Here is an 18,831-nt window from a genome sequence, read left to right as displayed (position 1 = left end):
ATCCTACCAGTTCCTAATTTGGTGGTTTGATCGTGACCTACTAATGTAAATCTGTTTATTAGTCCACTACGTGTAAGCGAAGCAGCCCCCGGAGCTGGGAGTGAACTGCACAGCATGGGTTGTTTGGGAATGCTTTTGCAGAGCTGTTAAGTTTTGCTGAGATTGTTGATGGTACATTTTTAGGACTTTCATTAAATTAAATACAAAGTACCTTTGCTCCAGAAATGTGGGAGTATTTGGAATCTTTACTATCTCACTGCTGCATCCAGTGTGGTACCAAAAGTTGGAGAATTTAGGTCAAGTGTGTTTTGGAGCTGTCGACAGGAGAGCCCTGATGGTTCATGTAAAACTGCAAATGGTAGATTCAGGTTGTTTTTAAAAACATTTCCTTTTATGCTGCCACATTCTTGAAATGTATATTAAAATTCAAATTGATTTAATAAATGTTAGTTTTCTAATTCTATTTTGCAACTGCTGAGGGCATCAGTGTGGCATATGTTGAACTTACTGTCTGAATACTACTCTAAATACTACTTAGTCCAGTGATGACTAATTCTGTAATTGTTTAAATTAGGCTTGGCTTGCTTTGGTTTCATCGCCCTCCTGGCTAGTTGTTCCTGAGGAGCTGAGCAGTGGGAGGGCTCAGCTCGGTGCTGGCAGGAACTGCAGCGGTCCCAGCTGGAAACTCTCCTGGTCGGGGCCCTTCCTCCCTGTGGTCCAAGAGCAGAGGGAGACCTTGGCCCCACACCCCCAGAGCAGGGCCCTGCCCCCTGCCCATCCCAGCCTGGGGAGTCACTGGTGGCAGTTCAAGGATCAGTGGAGCTCCAGCAGGAATTCCCAGTGTTCCTCCTGAGGGACTGTGGATCTGGGGAACTCCTCTCAGCATTAGCACAGAGGAAGCTGCTCAGGGATTTCTTTTCATAGAGGCAAGAGTGTGATATTCCAGCTTTCTTCCCAGTCCTCTTGGAGACAGGGATTAACTTCCAAACTTTATTAAAACCCCCGTAATTTGTAGAGCTGCATCAGAAAGAAAAAGCAGCAGTTCATGGTCATGGGTAGTGGTACAAAATTAGTGCTGTGACCAGTGAGGTCTGACCATGGTCTTCCAACAAAATGAAGTTCTCCCCCTTCTCCTGGGAGTGGAGAGGCTCTTCCCACACATCACACGTGGTACATGTTCCAGAATGTCCAAGGAAGGAGTGGATGCTGCACTTGGTGATGCTGTTCCATGGGCACAGTGGTGCTCTGGCAAAGGCTGGACTTGGGGGTCCTGGAGGTCTTTTCCAACCTTAGTGATTCCAAGATAAATCAGTGGGGTGGGATTAAATCCCAGAGGGAGGAGGGACAGGGAAGCGCAGTGGCCCCTTGGCTGCTCTCCCAGCAGGGGCCATTCCCCCTCTGGCTCGTGTGGCCCCTGGGGGCAGAGCCTGGCATGGGGGCCTGTCCCCAATGTTCCTGCTGGCAGCACCAGCTGGGCCCTGGGCAGAGCCTGCCCTGCCAGCAGTGCCCCCCAGGCAGCCTCTGCCAACACCAGTGTTCAGAGAAACCTGTAGAGTTACAGGGAAATGAAACTGGAGCAGCCTGTTCTCCCAGGCAGGTACTTCTGGCACAGCAAGGAGCTGCTCCTCCGGGGAAACCCCAGGACTTTCAAGGAACAGCTCACAGAGATGTGGCCCAGGAATGGAGCAGATTCTGGCCTCATCCAGCACAGCAGCACCTTTTTACTGCAGGCAAGAAGCACCACTTCCCCCCCCCCTGCATTTCTTATGGATTTAAATTCTATACAAATCATAGTTATAAAACAACTTTTGATTGCTAACTGGCTTGGAGAGGTGAAACGAACCAAAGAAGCAGAATCATCCCCAATGTGCAGCACAGCTGAGGAAATCCACTCTGGAAGGCAGGTAATGCTATTCCTGGTGGTGCTGGGAACATCACGGGCACATCTTTGGTCTTAACAAGTCCATTTTTCCAGTTGAAGTGCTTTTGATATTCTAAAAAAAAACACCAAAAGGTGACTGTGATACAGACACACTCGGGCACCCCCCTGGTGATGCAACACTCTGCTTGAGCATTAGCATATAATAAAAATTAGAAAAGGCATCGCTGCTTTTCCTGTTTTTTCTTTTCACCTCTTTTTTTCCTTTTCCTCTTTGTTTTGTTTTCCTTCATTCCACTTGCAAAAGATCCAGAGGATGTCTCCTTTTTTTTCAGGCCAGGTTCAAATGAGGGAGCTTGGTGTCTTGGTAAGTCATCCCAGGGACAGTGCTCCGTGCTGAGGAGGAGGATGTGAGGCAGGTAAGTGGTCACTCTGCCTTGTCCTGGTGTTTGTGAGAAGAAAGCCTGGAATTCTGGCTTTGGCAGATGTGCTGATGTGAACTCACCAGAGCAGGGAAGGTGATTTTGGGACAGCAGCTGGAGGTGAACAGTCACACTCTGCCCCATCACTATGGACAGGTTTTCCTTTTAAAACTCAAAAGTCCTTTATTTGCCAAAAAAAAAGAAGAACTTACGAAGTAAAAATACAAAGATCAAACCATGCCAGCACAAAATGTCTCCAAAACTACTTTTACAAAGTATGAGAACCATTATTATTATTAAATGCTCAGTTTCCAAGCCCCTGCCCCAGTGACACAGCCAGGAGAGGAGCACAGAAGGGGAAGCTCTGTTCATGTTTTCCTTACAGTAGCTCGTGCTGGTCACTGAGGTTCAAGACTTTTTGCATAGCCCTGATCTAGAAACTCCAGATCCAGACTGTTAAAACCACACTTCCATCAGCCGTTTTTTAGCCTTTCAGGCTTATTTTGTTTCAGAAACTTAAGCCCAGTACCTTGTTAGAGCATCTCGAGGGAGCTCCCTTAAACCCTTCCTTCAGGAGCGCAGGAAGGCTTTGGAATCCCTTCGCTGTCCCTGTCTGTGCCACTCCCAGGCCGGGGAGGAGCTGGGGCAGTGCCCGGGCTTTGCTCCCGGAGCTGGGATGCAGCAAGTGCCCCCGAGGGGTGGGAGGGAGGAAGCAACAATCCCGCTGGGACCGGGGCAGCAGCGACACTGAGTGTCTGTGATCTCAGCACTGCACAAACACCACACGGGGGACACAAAGTCCAAAGCAGGGGGGTTTGTAAGGACAGAAATTTTGCTGGACAGCAGCAGACCAGAGAGAACAAGCAAGCACAAAGGGATTTTTATCGAGCAAATCTGCATTTACTCACTTTTCTGACCACTCCTAAGGAAAAAGGGGTCCAGCTCAAAACAGAGCTCAGTGTGAGCCGGGTTTGCAAGGAAAAAGGCAGGATCTGGCCTTAAAGGGCTGCAGCATCTCAAGTGGCACTGACAGGAGGCAGACTCAGAGCCAGGGGGGCTCCTCCAAGCCCTCAGGGCAGGGATTCCTTGGTTGCTTGGCTCCAGGAGCTGGCTGAGCCCTGAGGCTGCTGTGGACACAAGCATCCTTGTCTTTATCCCAGAAAGAAAAGCTCAGAAGTAGGATGGGAGCTCCCAACTTTACCTCACCTAAATCCTGCAGAGTTTAATCCTCCATCCAGAGGAGATGTGGACAGGGCTGAGTCCCAAACAGGGTGCAGGAGACCTTCTTTCCTAAAGTATCTGTTGCCTGCTGAGTTATATTTTCAAGTACACTGGTGACAGGGAATGGATTCCTGCTCCTGGAGTAAATAACTTAAATTCCTGCAGGTTTTGCACTGCCACCACAAAAAGAGTGACTTCTGTAACTTGTTCTAATATATAATGCAAAACGTTTGCTGCAAATTGTTTTTTTTCCTGGATTAGCTTGTGTTGACCTACCAAGGAGCAGGAATTGGGTTTGGATTCACTCTGCTTTGCTGTAGCAGCAGTGAAGCTCTGTCTGTAGGGGGCCAAAGGGCTCAGCAGAGCAGCTACAACCTCCTGGGTCCACTTACTGAAGCCAAAGCTTGGGAAGGCAATTGGGGAGTTTTACCAGGCTCCAGACACTGAGTTCTCCAAAGAAAGGCACCAGTCCAGGCTGGTGTGGTGGGAGATGGGAGCCTGGGCCGATGGATGGGTGGAGTTTAAGCCCCTCTGCAGAAGGAGGAAGAGCCTGAAGTGGTGGGTGACTGAGGCTGGAACACCCCAGTGCTGCTGGAGCTCAAAGCTGGTGATGCTGCAGAACCAGGGGGTTCCACTTGGGCCTAGAACAGGGTCAGGTTCTTCTTGTGCTTTGAGGAATCTTTGTCTTTGGAGAGATCTAAAAGGTTATCCAACTGAAAGGCCCCTCTGGGCCCTGGGAGTCAGGGAAGGGCTGAATTCCTGCTCCAGGTTCTTCCCAGTAAAAGGTGGATGGAGCTGGGTACAACCAACAGTTGTGGGACTTCCATCCTGTGGTCATTCCCCAGGTTCTGCTGCATTTGGGCCTTTGTGGAACGAGCCCCAGGGAGGGTTTTCCCCTGCAGGTTCCAGTGATGGAGGTGGATTCAAACCCCCTGTGTGTTTGCTGCATTCCCAGAGGCTGCTCCTGCTCTGGTCAGTGCTCCCTGCTCACAGCTGGCATTATGGAATGCAAGTCACCCTGCAGGGCCTTTGCCAACAACCTGGGCATCCGAAAGTTTCTACATCCCAAGCCCAGGATCCTGGGGGGTATATGTGCCTCTGGAACGTATACTCTGAGCTTTGGTCAGGAAAAAGGAACAGATCTCTGAGCCCAGTACAACTGAAAACTGGCTCTTGTTCAGATTTGGATCCTGAGGGAGCTCCTGACCCCAGTGAGGCATCATCACATCCCACTGGACACTGGGAGGCAGGTGCTGGGCTCCAAAGGCTCCTGGACAAGCTGAGGCCACACTGGAGTGATCAGCCCATGACTGATTTGGTGGTTAACTCCTGGAGGTATCATAGGGATCAGTGTTCCCTCGTGCCAGTGTCTGTGGGGACACACACAGGGGCTCTGCTACCTGGAGGGGCCTGCTGGGAGAGGGGATCCTGGGAATCCTGGCAGGGATGCACACAGGAATCCTGGTAGGGATGCACACAGGAATCCTGGCAGGGATGCACACAGGAATCCTGGTAGGGATGCACACAGGAATCCTGGTAGGGATGCACACAGAAATCCTGCAGGGATGCACACAGGTGGCACAGCTGGATGCTCTCCAGGGAGGGAACAGGACACACAGTGCACACACACCAACCAAACACTGGGGCCCAACTCTGACAGTTACAATAAAATCTGCCAGCTGGGAAGGCAAGGCCCAGATCTGTTTGTGCATCCCTGGAACTGGTAAGAGGATGTTCTAACCCCCTAGGAACCAAAGACAGGCACTAGTTGGCTGGGAGGCCCAGCTCCAGCAGTGGGTGCTGTCAGCAGAGACACCAGTTGGGATTCTTGGGGGAAGTCAGTTTAATTTTTTTGCACTTAAAGCAAGAACTCATTAGTTACAGCATTTCCTCTCTGACTCTGGGGCTTAATTCATGGGGAGAAAATAAATTTTTGGCAATGACACAGACTAATTCCTTTACTAGTTAAAAGGTTGGGTTGGTTTCTCTCTTCAGTATCTCAGCTGAGGCTCTGGGAGAAGGCTCCAGGTCACAGAAGGCTCTGGGGAGGAGGAGAACAGGGAATGGACAGGACTGGGGCACCACAGGCACAGCAGTTTAACACACCAGCTCAGCAGCAGATGTCCTTTTCTTTTGTAAATACACCAAACCCCACCTGTACAACGCAGAATTCTACAGAGACAAAACACTGGACAGAGGCAGATCATCTTATGCCCAGTAGAAATGTGAACTGTGTCTCCAGTTCTCAGAGAAATGTGCCATCATGGAGGGCTTGAACTGTCCACAGGGGCACCAGGGAAATGTGTCCAGTACCACGTGGAGGAGCTTGTGGTTCAAATCACAGAGGGACTTCACTCTCCCTTCATGTTGCCTTCACTTCCAGGACATGAAGAACAAAAAGGACTTGATTGTGACTTGTGTTTTAAAAGATTTCTGGATGTAAATTGGAGTTCATTTGGCAGCTCTTTGTCATTCCTGGTGTAAAGTCAAGGGGACAGGGTGGCACAGAGCTGAACTGACTGTCAGTGCTGCATGCAGCTGGCACAGGCAGCCATTAGATGCTGGCATTTATTGCACATCTGGGGACACAACAGAATTCATCTAGAAATGAAACAAGGTGCCATCACCATTGGCAATGAGTGTGCACGAGAGCACATTGTAAAAAGCCTTTTTATAGAAATTACCTTATTGCAATTACACAGGGAGAGAAAAAGGGTTCTCAAGTTACAGTGTACAAATAAAGCACATTGTTCCAATGCTGGACTTAAGAAAACCCCCAAGTGCCTTGGGACTGAATGCTCTCCAGTTTGAAAGAGATTGGTTAAGTGTCTTCCACTTCTCTATGCTGAGAGATCTGAGAGAACTAGCTTGTCTGACTTGTCTCCAGTTTCAGGGGGAGATAAGACTTCATCTGTATCATAGTCTTCTTCACATGATCTGCAAAGACAAAAGGTCTGTCTTTAAAAGCTGTGTTTTGGATGTCAGGTAAGTTATTTCAGTGGCTAACAGACAGGAGCATGCAAGAGGTGAAGCTCGAGGAGGGTGTTCCTAAGGCACTGAGAACAGTGTGGGCAGTCCCTCTCAGAGCTGCCAGGGCTCTGTGCTTCCATCCATCCTCCTTTGGAACTTCCAGAACCAATTTCCACTGGTGTTCAGCAGGAGAAAATTTGAATCCAGTTTCAGTAACAATTGTCAGTAGCTCCCAGAGCCTTAACAGTTCAGGGCAGAAATAAAGTCAGGCCCCAGAGGAGGCTTGGCCTGCCCAGAAACACCTGGTGTGCAGAGCATCTTCTGGCTCAGGTGTGTTCTGACAGCACAGCACAACTGTGGCCACGCTGGGTGTCCCTCTCTCACTCAGGCTGAGGTTTGATATCCAGGACTTGCATTCATTGCCTGAGGAGATTTGCTGAGAATTCCCAGCTCAGGCTCTTGGGTCCTGTGCCCTGCACAGGATGTTTTTGGATGTTTCAGTCTCAGCACACTCCAGGTTAGTTTCTCAGCGCTCCCCAGAAAACAAAATTCTTCCTTTTGTTCTGAAAGCAACACTGCTCACCAAGGAATTGCTGGAGCAGGTGTTCAATGGCCAGCACAGGAACAGCTCCAGTGCAGCTCTGGGCTGCAAAAGATGAACTCCTTTAATACCCCAGCATGGATGTGCCAAGGAGGAATTTTCTACCACTTCCTGTGGTGTTTCTGCCTTCACTAACCCAACCCTGGAGCCTGTCAGTGTGTCCTGCTGGGGGAGGATGCTGTGCTGAAGGTGGATGATCCCTGTGTGGTGAGGGGACACAGCAGAGAGACCTTCCCGGACAACATTTTCATCCACTCTTCCCAAAGGGAAGCACCTGCTTAGTAATTCTGCCACCTTCTGGATTCCTGCATAAGTGGGAGAAGGGAAACAATGCTCTGGGTCCTACACCAGTGACTGTTCTGACCATGCAAGCCAGCTTGCCAGAAAATATGCAATTTGCCCACTTTTTGCTTCACTGGTCCCTGTGGGCAGGCCCTGCTTCCCCCACCCAGGAATGGACTGGGAATGTTTGGAGGTGCCTCAGCTTCTCTAATCACTTCTTGGTTTATGATGCAGCTGAGGAAAACTCTGTACTTCCATGTGAATACTGTTGTTCCTTTTGCACCTCCTTTTCCTTCAGCTTTACTGACTTCTGGTAGCTTTGTTCCTCCTTCTCCTGCACGTGGAACGTGGCCTCTTCCACAGATTCACACATTCACCAGCACTTGGAGCTCCATTATAAATTGTTTTCCATGTGCTTTTTGCTCCTGGACTAAACCTTCTCATATCTGCTTCAAAAGGGGCTTCCCATTGCTCTTTCCCTGGTGAGTTCCTTTTCCACTGCACTGTTTTGCTCCTTAAGGCTCAACAGTGCCTGCCTTTCCCATCTTGGAATAAATGCCTTCCACCTTTATGGCCAAGAGGCATCCATGGGATGCTTTTCCACGGGATCAGCACTAAAGACAGTCACCTCCCGTCCTTCCAGGCCAGTTTCAGAACTCCACAGTCCCATAAAAACAAATATGGGCTCGTGCAGTTAAACACCCATTCCTCAAGATTCAGCTCTAGCTTGTTCAGAGGAGGCAAATTACCCCAGGGAATTCTTTGTCCTTCCTTCTGGCAAACACACATTTTGGCTCTGGGTGGTTCAGGGATGTCCTTCATCCCCCTTTCCCACCTTGACTCTGCAGGGTTCAGGGAAATGAGCAGCTGAGCCATCAGGTGACTTGAGGGAGACATGGGCTGGGCTGCCTAAACCAGCACCTGATCCCGTGCCTCTGTACATCTGATCCTGTGCCTCTGTCCCCCTCTCCACCTCTGGGATGCTCTGCCTTTTGCCCTGGCTCCTCATTGCTCAGAGGAAGGGGATGTTTTCCTGTCAGCAGCTGATATTTCCCACCCTATGGAGAAAGATCTCTTTCCATGAGGGCAGCTGTGGTTTCCATGTCCATCAGCTGGCTGAGGCTGTTACAGTGAACAAAGCCATGCCCACTGCTGCCCCAGCCTGGCTAATCACACCTGGCATCCCACAGCCTGGGACACGATCACCAAATCATCTGCAGGTGCTGAATGATGGTTGTTTTCAAATGTATTAATAAGACAAAGACCAACTTAGCCAAAAATCTTCCATTCTCTCAGAGAGCTCATGAATTGTCTTGGTTTTGTCCCCGCTCCCTGTTTCTGTCACCCTCAAAGGACAGCACCAATAATGGATGTGTGAAAACTCAATGGCTGTGTCTGGCAAATTTGTCTGGGCATCCAGCTCTTTGTTTTTCCTTTCCCCTTCCTTTTTCCCTGCGTGGCCTGTTGCTATGCTCCACAAATGAGATCTAATCCTGCTGCCATGACTACAGAGCTTTTCAGGGGCTCTTAAAAGCAAGCAGCAAGGTTCTGCCATGCTCTTTACAGGAAGACACAGAGCTGCCTCAGACAAACTCCACACATCTGACATCACCTGCCGCTTTTCCTCTGGCTCTGGGGAGTCTGGGGAGTCCTGGTCCTGCACAGCTTTAATGGCAGCCTCCTGTTCCCTCTCTGTGCTGAGGACACAGGTGTTGCAGAGCAGCTGCAGGGAATGCAGCAATTCCATGTCCATCCTGCCTTCCCTCATCTGCCATTGTGAAGGCCACAGAAAGGCAGCTCAGAGGGGATGAGGGAACAGCCCATTGCTGTTTGGATGCACATCACAGGCAGGGAGGGAAACAGCTCTCAATGGCTCTGCAAATCTCTGTGGCTAATTAGAAGGTGCTACTGTTATCCCAAGCAATTCCCAGGGGGGGAAGTTCTGACAATGATGCAATCTTCTCAGTGCTCTCATGGCTCTGCAAGTGCTGTTCAAGGGATGCAATCCTGAATCGTGCAAGATTGACATGGGGGAAGCACTCCTTGCACGTCTGTTATATAAACCTGGAGACTTCCAGAGAAATATTCTCAAGATACCAACCCAGACACAAATCAAAAAGGTGATTATACTGAGTCTCCACATATCTGCAGGAAGCCCTTGCACACAGAGAGATTCTGGAGCAACTGCTCTGCCTAAATTCACTGACTAAAGATAGCTGGTGTGTCTGTCCAGAATTTTACAGAAGGCAGAAACCTGAGTATAGGTATTGCAGAAAACAAATGTATTAGAGAAAAAGTCTCAACAAACTTAAGTCAATGAATGAAAACGTTGAAATACAGCTTATGGAAAGCACGGACTAACAGGCATAAAGTTTGGCAGAAAGTAAAATTATCTGACCAAAGAAAGTCTCTGGGAGGTGTAATAAATGTAACAGAGCTACAGCTTCTCATCTGTGACAGTGTGACATGGTCAACACCAGCAGAAGTCACTGGATAGATTTTTTTGTACGGTTGCCAAGAGAAAAAGGCTTTGTCCTTTCTCCCAGCTCTCTTCTTGGGTGGGTGGAGCTGATTCAAATCAACTTTTTAGTCCACTAATCCATTCCCTCTGCTGAAAGTGGCACCCACATGCTCCTCCCAGCCCCCAGCTGAGGGTGCAGTGTCCCTGGGCAGTGCCAGGCCGTGCTCACCCCTCCTGCAGCGGCTCGTTCCCGGACTCCTCGGCCACCAGGATCTCGTACTCCTCGGCCGCGTACCTGTCCCAGTCCGAGGGCTCGGGGCCGTCACTGTCCACGTCCTGCAGAGACCACACAGCCAGGGACTGTCACAGCCAGGGACTGTCACAGCTCCCTGCAGCTCTCACACACAGGCACAACAGCAATTCCAGCAACAGAAAGCAACTGGATAGAAACAGCCACTCGAAAATGGCCTTAATTGAGAGACCCGCAATTACCTCGGGGTATTTGAGCATCAGCACATAAAGGGCTATGAAAAAATACATCTTGCAGTCTGTAAGTTCTAAGACCTGAGCTGCCAACAAACTGCATCTGCTTCATCTCAGCAGGGCAATAACCACACACTTGCTTTGCCCTGGCTCAGCACGCCCCGTGTCTGTGCACTTTGGAAGTGGCTGAAGAACCTGGGGGGTAAAATCTTTTCATTAAATGTTAATTGTAACTGAACTTTAGAGGGACTCCTCACTGTTTGCTAAGTTTGGGCAAGTCTGAGAGAAGATTACAGGATAACTCCCTATAAACATTTGGCCCTCTGCCAATTACTGTAAGATGGTTATTCCCCAGCCCTACTTGACTGCTCTTATGATGATCCAGTTTAAACAAACAAACAAACAAACAAACAGGGTGGTTCTGTCTTGGGATATATTTGAGCCTTGAATCATGGAACCACAAAGTTTCTCTTGGAGATTATGTGGGAACAGCTGTGAGGGAAGCAGAGTTGGTTTTGGCATCCCCTCCACTGTACTTTGAGCAGATAAGAGGCTTCTGGGAGATACTCAATAAGCTGCAGTCACATCTGGCTTCCCTGGCTGTGCAGGGGGAGCCACAACTGAGGGCCTTCACACCAACAGCCGACAAAACTCAAGTCTTTGAACATCCCACAGTTTGTGGGGAGCAGCAGCTGCCAAATCCCAAAGCTACACCCTCCTCCTGTATTTTCTTTGCTTGGGAAGAGAGGATGATGAAGGACAGAGCAGCCAGGCTGAGAAGCAGGCAAAATCTGCAACATCCAAACCTTCCCTGTGGGCTGAGCCCCCTCTTGGCCTCTGACTCAGGGCAGCTCAGCAGGCTCTGGGGGTTCTCCCTTCACCCTCACACTACACTCACTGCCAGTGCTGGTGCCAGAGGGGCAGGGATGGCAACCACATCATGGAACAGCAGCAGAACTTGTGTGGGGAGGGACCCAGGAGGGCTCCAGTCCCAGCTCTGCTCAAACCAGGATTTGCTGTGAGGACAGATCGAGGGGCTCAAGGCTTTGTCCATCACATCTTGAAAAGCTCCAAGAACAGAAGCTGCACAACCTCTCAGGGCAACCTGTCCCAGTGTTTGACTGGTCTACTTGTGAAAAAATTGTTCTTATATTCAGTTGGATTTCCCCTACATCCAGGAGCACTGCAAAGATGGGTTTGAGAAAGCTTGTATTTAGGAATAAAGGTGATTTATACCTTTTGCACTGCAAAGGGATCCCTCTGTTCATTGTCCAGGTATTTCTCTAAATTGAAGAAGGTGTTGAAGAACACATGAGCCATTCTGCACCTCTTCAGGTCTCGCAGGGTTACTCTTCCTACAGAAAAAGAACTCACATGATTGTGCTTCTGAGTTCTTACTTAGTGGGAGACTGGACCTTGTCAGTCTCAGTTTTAACTTTAACATCAGCAGGCTTCAGTATTACAAAATTTCTTCCCAACTCAGTCAAGGATTTTAACATTATTCAATAAATGGGTGTGTTTATTAGGCTTAAATCTCACATACATATGGAGGTCTCTGACATTCATGTGAGATGGGAAAGAATGTGAAAAAAAGTCCAGTTTCATATTTTAGACTGTCAGCACATCCCACAGCTGGAACACAAAAGACATGTTGCTCCAGTTCCAGCAAGTTAATTCACAGTGTCTCTTGTTTTAGTCTTTCAAGCCTCCTGATGGCACAGCCAGCCCTGAGCAGTGACTGTGCAGGTGACTGCACCTCTGGCACTCCAACACAGGGCTGTACCTACAGACTGGTCACACAGGGACATCTCCTTCCCAATTCACCACTGATCAGAGAGGAGGAGAACTCTGTTCAAACAGGACTTACCTTCCCTCTCTGGCTTAACGAGGTCCAGCATCTGGCACAGCAGGTCCTGGAAGGGCAGAGGCTCTATGCCCATCACCTCCATGCGCTCACACTGCTCCTCGTAGAAATACTCCAGCTCATACATGGACAGCACTCCATCCCCATCCAGGTCCATGCACCTGAACCAGTACTCAATGCTGGCAAAGGAACAGGGACAGGGAGAGCTCAGCACTGCACTACAAATCCATCCAGATTGCAGCAGTGCACATTCCCCTTCTCCCATCCCCTAAGGCTCCTCTGCCCAAAAGCTGGCACAAACCCAGGGATGAAAATATCCTTTGGGAAGGGCCAGGGCACAGGCCAACACCCAAAGCATGTCCTGGTGGTCTCCCAGGTGGTTTGTGAGCACAGCCCTGCTCATGACCTGTTTCACCTGGCAGCTGTAACAGTGCCCACTGTGCTGAGCCCGAGGGGCTCACACAGGTCAGGGTGTCCCTGCCAGGCCCAGCATTAAGAATTGGCCAAATCCAGCCAAGTCTGAACCCAGGGCACTGGGGGACCCTGGTGAGGGACAAGGCAGGCACGGTGTGCTCTGCTTTGCTCTGCTCCTTTAGACAGAGGGCAGTGCTCCCAGGCAGCCCACCCTGCATGCCCCCACCTCTGGGTGCTCCAACCCTACATTATGAATTCTTCTCATTCTTATGCAGAAGATTCCTTGTCCCAGTAATCACACACAGACCTGGATGAGCTCTGGACAGCAGTCTCCCCCTGGCTCTACAAACCAGGCCATGGGCAGGTTTTAAAAAGGGACACAGAGAAGGTTCCCCACAAACCCTTCCTGCACGCTCGGTACACGTGTGAAGGGAACGTGCCTCACCTCTGCCAGCTCCTCAGGGGTTCCACCCCAGAGCCAGTCCTTCATGGTACAGGGGAACCAAAGGCACTGATGACTACCAAGACATTTAACATTACAAGAAAACTCTGCTTCTACACAATTTCTCTTCAAGAAAGGCAAATGATCTGATCAAGAGTTGACCATAAGTTGCTTTCCTCCTAATGGAACCCAAGCTGCCGTCTCTTGGAGAGAGTGGTAGGTCACAGAAGTTTCTGTATCTTCTGTGCTCATCTCAGTACTTTCACCAGACACAGAAATCAGTCAGACCTTGTAGCACTCCTTTTGTCCTCCTCCGAAATCAGAAGCCACACAAAATCCGCATAACTCATCCTGCCTTCCTTCTGAACCTCAGTGCCTCTGGAACACACAGCAGGAAAACAGTGTTAAAACCCACCAGGCTCCTAAATACTCACAATGTCAGCAAACATATTTTTCAAAAGTCCCAAATCATCAGTGAGAGAAAATTGGGCATCACCACCCATCCAGCCTGTACCCCCTGCACCTCCAGCACCAGGCACAGCGTTTGCTGTCACTGCAGAGCTGAGGCTCATCTACCACACCCACTCCCACTGCAAGGGCTGGGCTCTTTCACCTTCCAGAGACTTTCCAGCATTGCTCTCCAGCTATCCCTGTGCAATATCACCCAGCTATGTCCACCCATCCCATCCTACAGGATTTTGTAATTTGTTTTCTTAAGATACCCAGAAGTCTCTCTCCATTTTCAGGCAGCTCCAGCTGGAGCACCCTATTGGAAACCACTCTGATCAGTGGGGGTTTCTGAGAGTAACTTACATGTCTAAGCAGCCTCACAGGAATTCCCTTCCCCAAGCAGGAATTCCCTTCCCTTCCCAGTCCCCCTCACCTCACCACAGCGCCACTGAATATTCGCTCAATTATCCTGTTGGATAAAGCTGGGAACAGAGAAAACATGGAGAAAATGAAGCCACAGGTCAGAGGAATAACTGCAATCATTGTTTATGCTGAACCTACACAAAGCCATTTCCCATTGCCAACAGAATGCACTGCCTGTACTGCCTGTCTGACCTCTCTCTGTTCAGCAGCATTTTCTGAAAACCAAGGACGATTGTCCCAGTGGGTCTGTCTCTGTATCCTCCCAAACACCACACTGTCCCATGAAAATGGCAACTTTTATCTGGATCCTTGGACATGGGCAGTTACTTCTGCTCTGCTGAAGAAGGATTTGTCACATAAGCAACCCTACCGGTAGCAGGAGACTATTTCAGTGTGTACTGCAGTAGAAGTTCAGTTACCAAGACAAAATAACACACCAAATGCCACAAAACACTTCTCAGCAGAGCACAGGCTGTGGTAACCCACAAACCTCCTGTGAAACAAACCCTCCCCCCCACACTGCAGCCTCCCAGCAGGGACCAAGTGTCCCCTGTCACCTCTCCATCCTCACCCTGCCCAGCCCTACGATCACCACTCCTGACCCTGGGACTGCCACACTCACCCAGAGCCCCCATGGCCTTCCACAAACACCTGCACTTGGAACACGGGGGCTTCTTAGCCCTTTGTGCATTTGTATTCCATTAATTTATCCATGGTCCTTGAATCCTTGAAAACTCACAGCACCTGCTCAGCTTGTGGAAAGGAGGTTCCACACTGAACTCAGGAGATGTTCTCCTCAACTTCCCCAAGCTTCACTGGACTCTGGAATTTCTCTCATTGCACTTCAGCAATCTTGGAAGTCCACATGGGTTTGTCCTTTTTGTCCCTACTTCCAAATTCCTGCAAAACCCTCAGCAAACAATAATGTTACAGGGCATTATTTTAGCTTGTCCTTCTGGCAGCGGCCCACATGTGAACAGAAGCTCCATCTGAAGCTACTCATGCACAAAATAGTGTGTACTGCAGTTCTCTGTGTCTGAGCCCCTGCAGCTCACTCTCTAAATCAGCATTTACTTAAGAGATGGATGGCTCCATTTAAGCTTTTTTTGAGGCTTTACTCTTGAGTGAGAACACTGTACTTCCAGCAGTGCCCCTGGTCCCAGCACAGTCTGCAGGCACCATACCTTGGTCACTGTACCGAGCCAGGTCCTTCTGGCTGATGTAAAGGTCATGGTCAGTGTCCAGCTCCCAGAATTTACAGTAAATCACATAGAAGTGCTCATAGGAGAAATAGTCTGTGATCTGATTTATGTCATCCTCTTCTTCCAAGAGAGCAAGGGTCTGAAAGAGCACAAATGAAGTGGGAAGTTAAGCCCAGAGAAGAGGCAGCTCTGCAGCTGAAGTGCTGCAGGCTGGAGGAAGCTGGGTGAGCACAGCTCTGAGAGCCAACCTCCACACAGCCTTTCTGCCCAAGAGATTCTCACTGTTTTAGCCAAGTCCTTCACCCTCCAGCCTGAAGACTTTGTGGCTCTTTAGGCTGGGCTGGACACGAGCAGCCTTAGACAGTTTTAAGCTGGTCCTCTTTCGGATTAAACATGCAGAGGACAGAGATCCAAATGCTGCCATAAGGGCACAGCAGGGACTGGAACAAGACCTCAGCTCCATTTGTTCTCCTGGGGGATCAGCTCCTGGGGTGAGGACCAGCTGTCAGAGGGCTGGGAGGCAGGAGATGGGCTGTCCTGCCCCTGGCACTGCAGCAGCTCCTCCTGGCTGCCTGGGAGCCACTGCACAGGGTGCCCTGCTGTGCCCTGCTGCCCTTCCTGCCTGGCCAGACCACAGAGGCTGCTCACGCAGCTCCAGACCTGGTGCTGGTCCCCCCTGACCTTCTCCCAGTGCCCCCTTGGCCACTGCAGCCCCTGCTGCTCTCAGCTCAGCTCTGACCCAGCTCCTCCACCAGCCCCAGTGCTCTCCCAGCATGGAGCACTCGGCCTGTCCTGCTCCAGGCCCAGCTCCCTCCCCACAGCCACGGGATCGTGGACAGTGCATCCTGGATCTCCCTCACACAGAAACCAACGTACTTGCAAGAAGTTGCTTTTCCTCAGCTCTGTCAGAGTGATCTTCCCAGACCAGGAGCGGTTCACGGTGTAGAATATTCTCTGTATAACCTGCAACACATGAGCAGTGCTCTTGAAATCAGCTCCTGAAACACTCCACTCTGGGAATTTAAACACTAACTTTGTTTATTCACTCAGCCTAAGGACACCTCTTTTTGCAAACTGCTTGGTGATCTTGTTTGTCTTAATTCACTACACAGCCTAAAAGTAACATTTGCTTTTGAAACAGTATTGCCCGTCTCCACTCTGCAAACACTTTCACTGCTTTTAATTCACCTCTTTGGGCATGCAGATGAATTATTTACGGCAGGAACATGTTCAGAGTGCTGATGGATCACTTTCAAACCGAGCTCAGCAGGTTTTAGGGGCTGCAGTTTGCACGGATCTCAAATGAAACAGGGTTCTAGGTTCAGGTACTAGGGAAAGAAAATGCCAGGACTTCTGATTCCTGCAGAGGAAGCAGGAGTGTAAATGAAAGGCACAGCTGATGTCTGAGCTATTGTGCCTGTAACAATGTCTCATGTTCCAGGGGCTCCCTGAAAGTGAGCAACAGGGATTATCTGTCTGCATTTATCCAGGGGAGCTGTGAACCTCATTTGTCTCCTTTCCTGATCTCCCTCTGGTGAAAGGGAGTGAAAACCACGGGGGATGCACAGAGCCCTGAGGGACCAAAGGAAACAGCTCAGGGGATGAGACTGAGCACACTCCCAAGCACCTCAAAAAGCTGAGCCCTTCCTAATCTGCTCCTTGTCACCTTGTCAAGGATCAGCACAAAGTAGGGAAGCACAGGCAAGAATAAACCTACAGGGCAAACAACAACAAATAAACATCCCAGCATGAGAAATGAGAAATAGAACTAACACGGCTCAGCACTGAAATCTAGGGAAGATAATTCTTGTTGACCAAACCCAATACAAACCTTTGACGTCTGTGAAATATTGACACATTATCCTAAAATTTTGGTAAACTTCAGTGCATCCTATTCCAACACAAAAATTAACTTTACACAACAATATGGACATTACAGGGATTAATCCAGCTAACAAATGAAAGGAGGTGGGTTTGTCTCTTAGCTAGAACTAGTTTCTAGTGGGCAGCCACCACTGAAGGGCCGTGCTCGGGATCAGTCACACAAGTGCTGCTTCTTAGTCCAGAACAGATCTGGAACCAAGTATGACATTGCTCTGCACAGCCTGCTTTGGGATACACAGATCAGTGAGACAGTAAATGCTGATGGCACACAATTTTGAGAGCAACAAGAACGATTTGAGGATTGAAAACGTATCCTGAAGAGAGAGAATTAACAGACTCAGCTGAACATGACACCTACTGGTAACACTGCAGGCTCTTCATCACTCCAGGCCTTGAAGGTGGATGTCCTTCGAAAGTTGGGTGTCAGATCAATTAAAACCAAACACAGAACAGATCTATCCCAACTGCAGCAATCACTGAGCACTGTTCTCTGGCCTGTGTCAGAGGTCATACTAGGTAATCACAATGATCCTTTCTGGTCTTAAGCACAATGAAAAAGCTCTGTGTTTGTTCCTCTAATGCCTCTGGCAGCCACTGCCATTCTGGAGTCTATTTTTGGACTTTGTTTGGCTTTTGCTTCCCAGTTGCACAAGAGCTCAGAGACTGGAGTGGGTCTCACCTCGTCCATAACCCGTTATCACACCTGACAACTCTGTCCTGGCTCTTAAAGATACAGGGTGTTCACACCATTCCAGGGACTCACAACCAGCAATCCCACCCCACACCAGGGATTCTTCTCCTCTGCCTGCAGGGTAATAAAGGACAACAAACTATTCCCATCTGAGACACATAAGAAACTGCTCATGTATCAGACCACACTGACAAAGATGTTCCATCTGCTCCCTCCTCACTGAGCTGTAAAAATAAGGCACTCAAAGGTAAAATGGGATCCATTTTCATCTCTTTTACCATGTCCAGTCACTCAGTGCAGGCTTTATTACTCAAATAACAGTCCAGTTGCAATGGATAGTAGTACACAGTATATATATCAGAATAAAAATCTCAACAGTTCTGTATTTTTTTCCAGGTTGTGAAAACCAAACTGCCAAAAAAAAAAAAAAGCATTTGGGAAACACCCCAGACCATAATCACCCAGCCTGACATGATTTGCAGTATTTAAGACACGTTTGTCACTTTTGTCTTACTGAAAGCCATAACTGGCTTTGTTTTTCCCAGCATGGAAGGTTGTTTATTTTGAATTCAGTACATAATCATAGGCTCCTGGAATATCTTGAGTGGGAAGGGACCACCAGGATCATCAAGTCCAACTCCTGATAAGCCTTTGCAAGGAGGAGCCCCTTTCTATTTGCCCATTATCCTCATGTAATCGACCTCCAGGACCCAAACCACTGACAGATGAGTTCCAGTCCTTTCCCCACTCTTCCCCTAGAAGAACACAAGCAACATCTCTTCTGGAAAACTCCACAAAGCTTTATTACCCCCTCCATCCTCCCCTTACAGATTCCCATGGTCCCACAGGACAAGCTGAAGCACTTTTCCACAAGCATTGTGTTTTAGGCTGCTTTAAGCTGACAGCTGTCCAACATGCAGTGCTAGCTCTGAGCCTGGGCTGAATGTTCTGGTAGAAGTCACACTTTAAAGCTTTACAACAAATGCCACATGTTGTTCTGCACCATCTTCACCAGCCTCAGGAGTTGGTCTCTGTGGAAACAAACACAACTAATTTAGTAACACAATGGCTCACAGATATGATACAGATAAAATTCCAGCCTAGGGCGTCCAAAAGGCACCTTTACAAGGTGCTGAGGTGGC

The 18,831-nt window shown here is 49.2% G+C and overlaps 1 protein-coding gene across 4 annotated transcripts in view; it reads right to left on the bottom strand.

The window, feature by feature from the left end:
* Positions 1–2,458: 2,458 nt before the first annotated feature.
* PPP2R3A (protein phosphatase 2 regulatory subunit B''alpha) overlaps positions 2,459–18,831 on the bottom strand; it is a 56,358-nt gene continuing 39,985 nt past the window's right edge. For 3 of the 4 annotated variants that reach the window (XM_051782386.1, XM_051782387.1, XM_051782389.1), the window contains 8 exons: positions 15,991–16,077; positions 15,097–15,253; positions 13,923–13,971; positions 13,328–13,417; positions 12,187–12,362; positions 11,556–11,674; positions 10,066–10,172; positions 2,459–6,459 (listed from right to left, as the gene is read on the bottom strand). In XM_051782386.1, the coding sequence (XP_051638346.1) occupies positions 6,363–6,459; positions 10,066–10,172; positions 11,556–11,674; positions 12,187–12,362; positions 13,328–13,417; positions 13,923–13,971; positions 15,097–15,253; positions 15,991–16,077 (882 nt within the window). In that variant the 3' untranslated portion in view covers positions 2,459–6,362. The remainder of the gene's footprint in view (positions 6,460–10,065; positions 10,173–11,555; positions 11,675–12,186; positions 12,363–13,327; positions 13,418–13,922; positions 13,972–15,096; positions 15,254–15,990; positions 16,078–18,831) is intronic. The other variant, XR_007903687.1, reaches the window with a different exon arrangement.

This window comes from Manacus candei, unplaced genomic scaffold, assembly GCF_025592945.1.
Source record: "Manacus candei isolate 608988 ecotype Guabito, Panama unplaced genomic scaffold, ASM2559294v1 h1tg000015l, whole genome shotgun sequence".
Taxonomy (NCBI): Eukaryota; Metazoa; Chordata; class Aves; order Passeriformes; family Pipridae; genus Manacus; species Manacus candei.
This window is presented reverse-complemented; position numbering and strand designations above follow the sequence as displayed.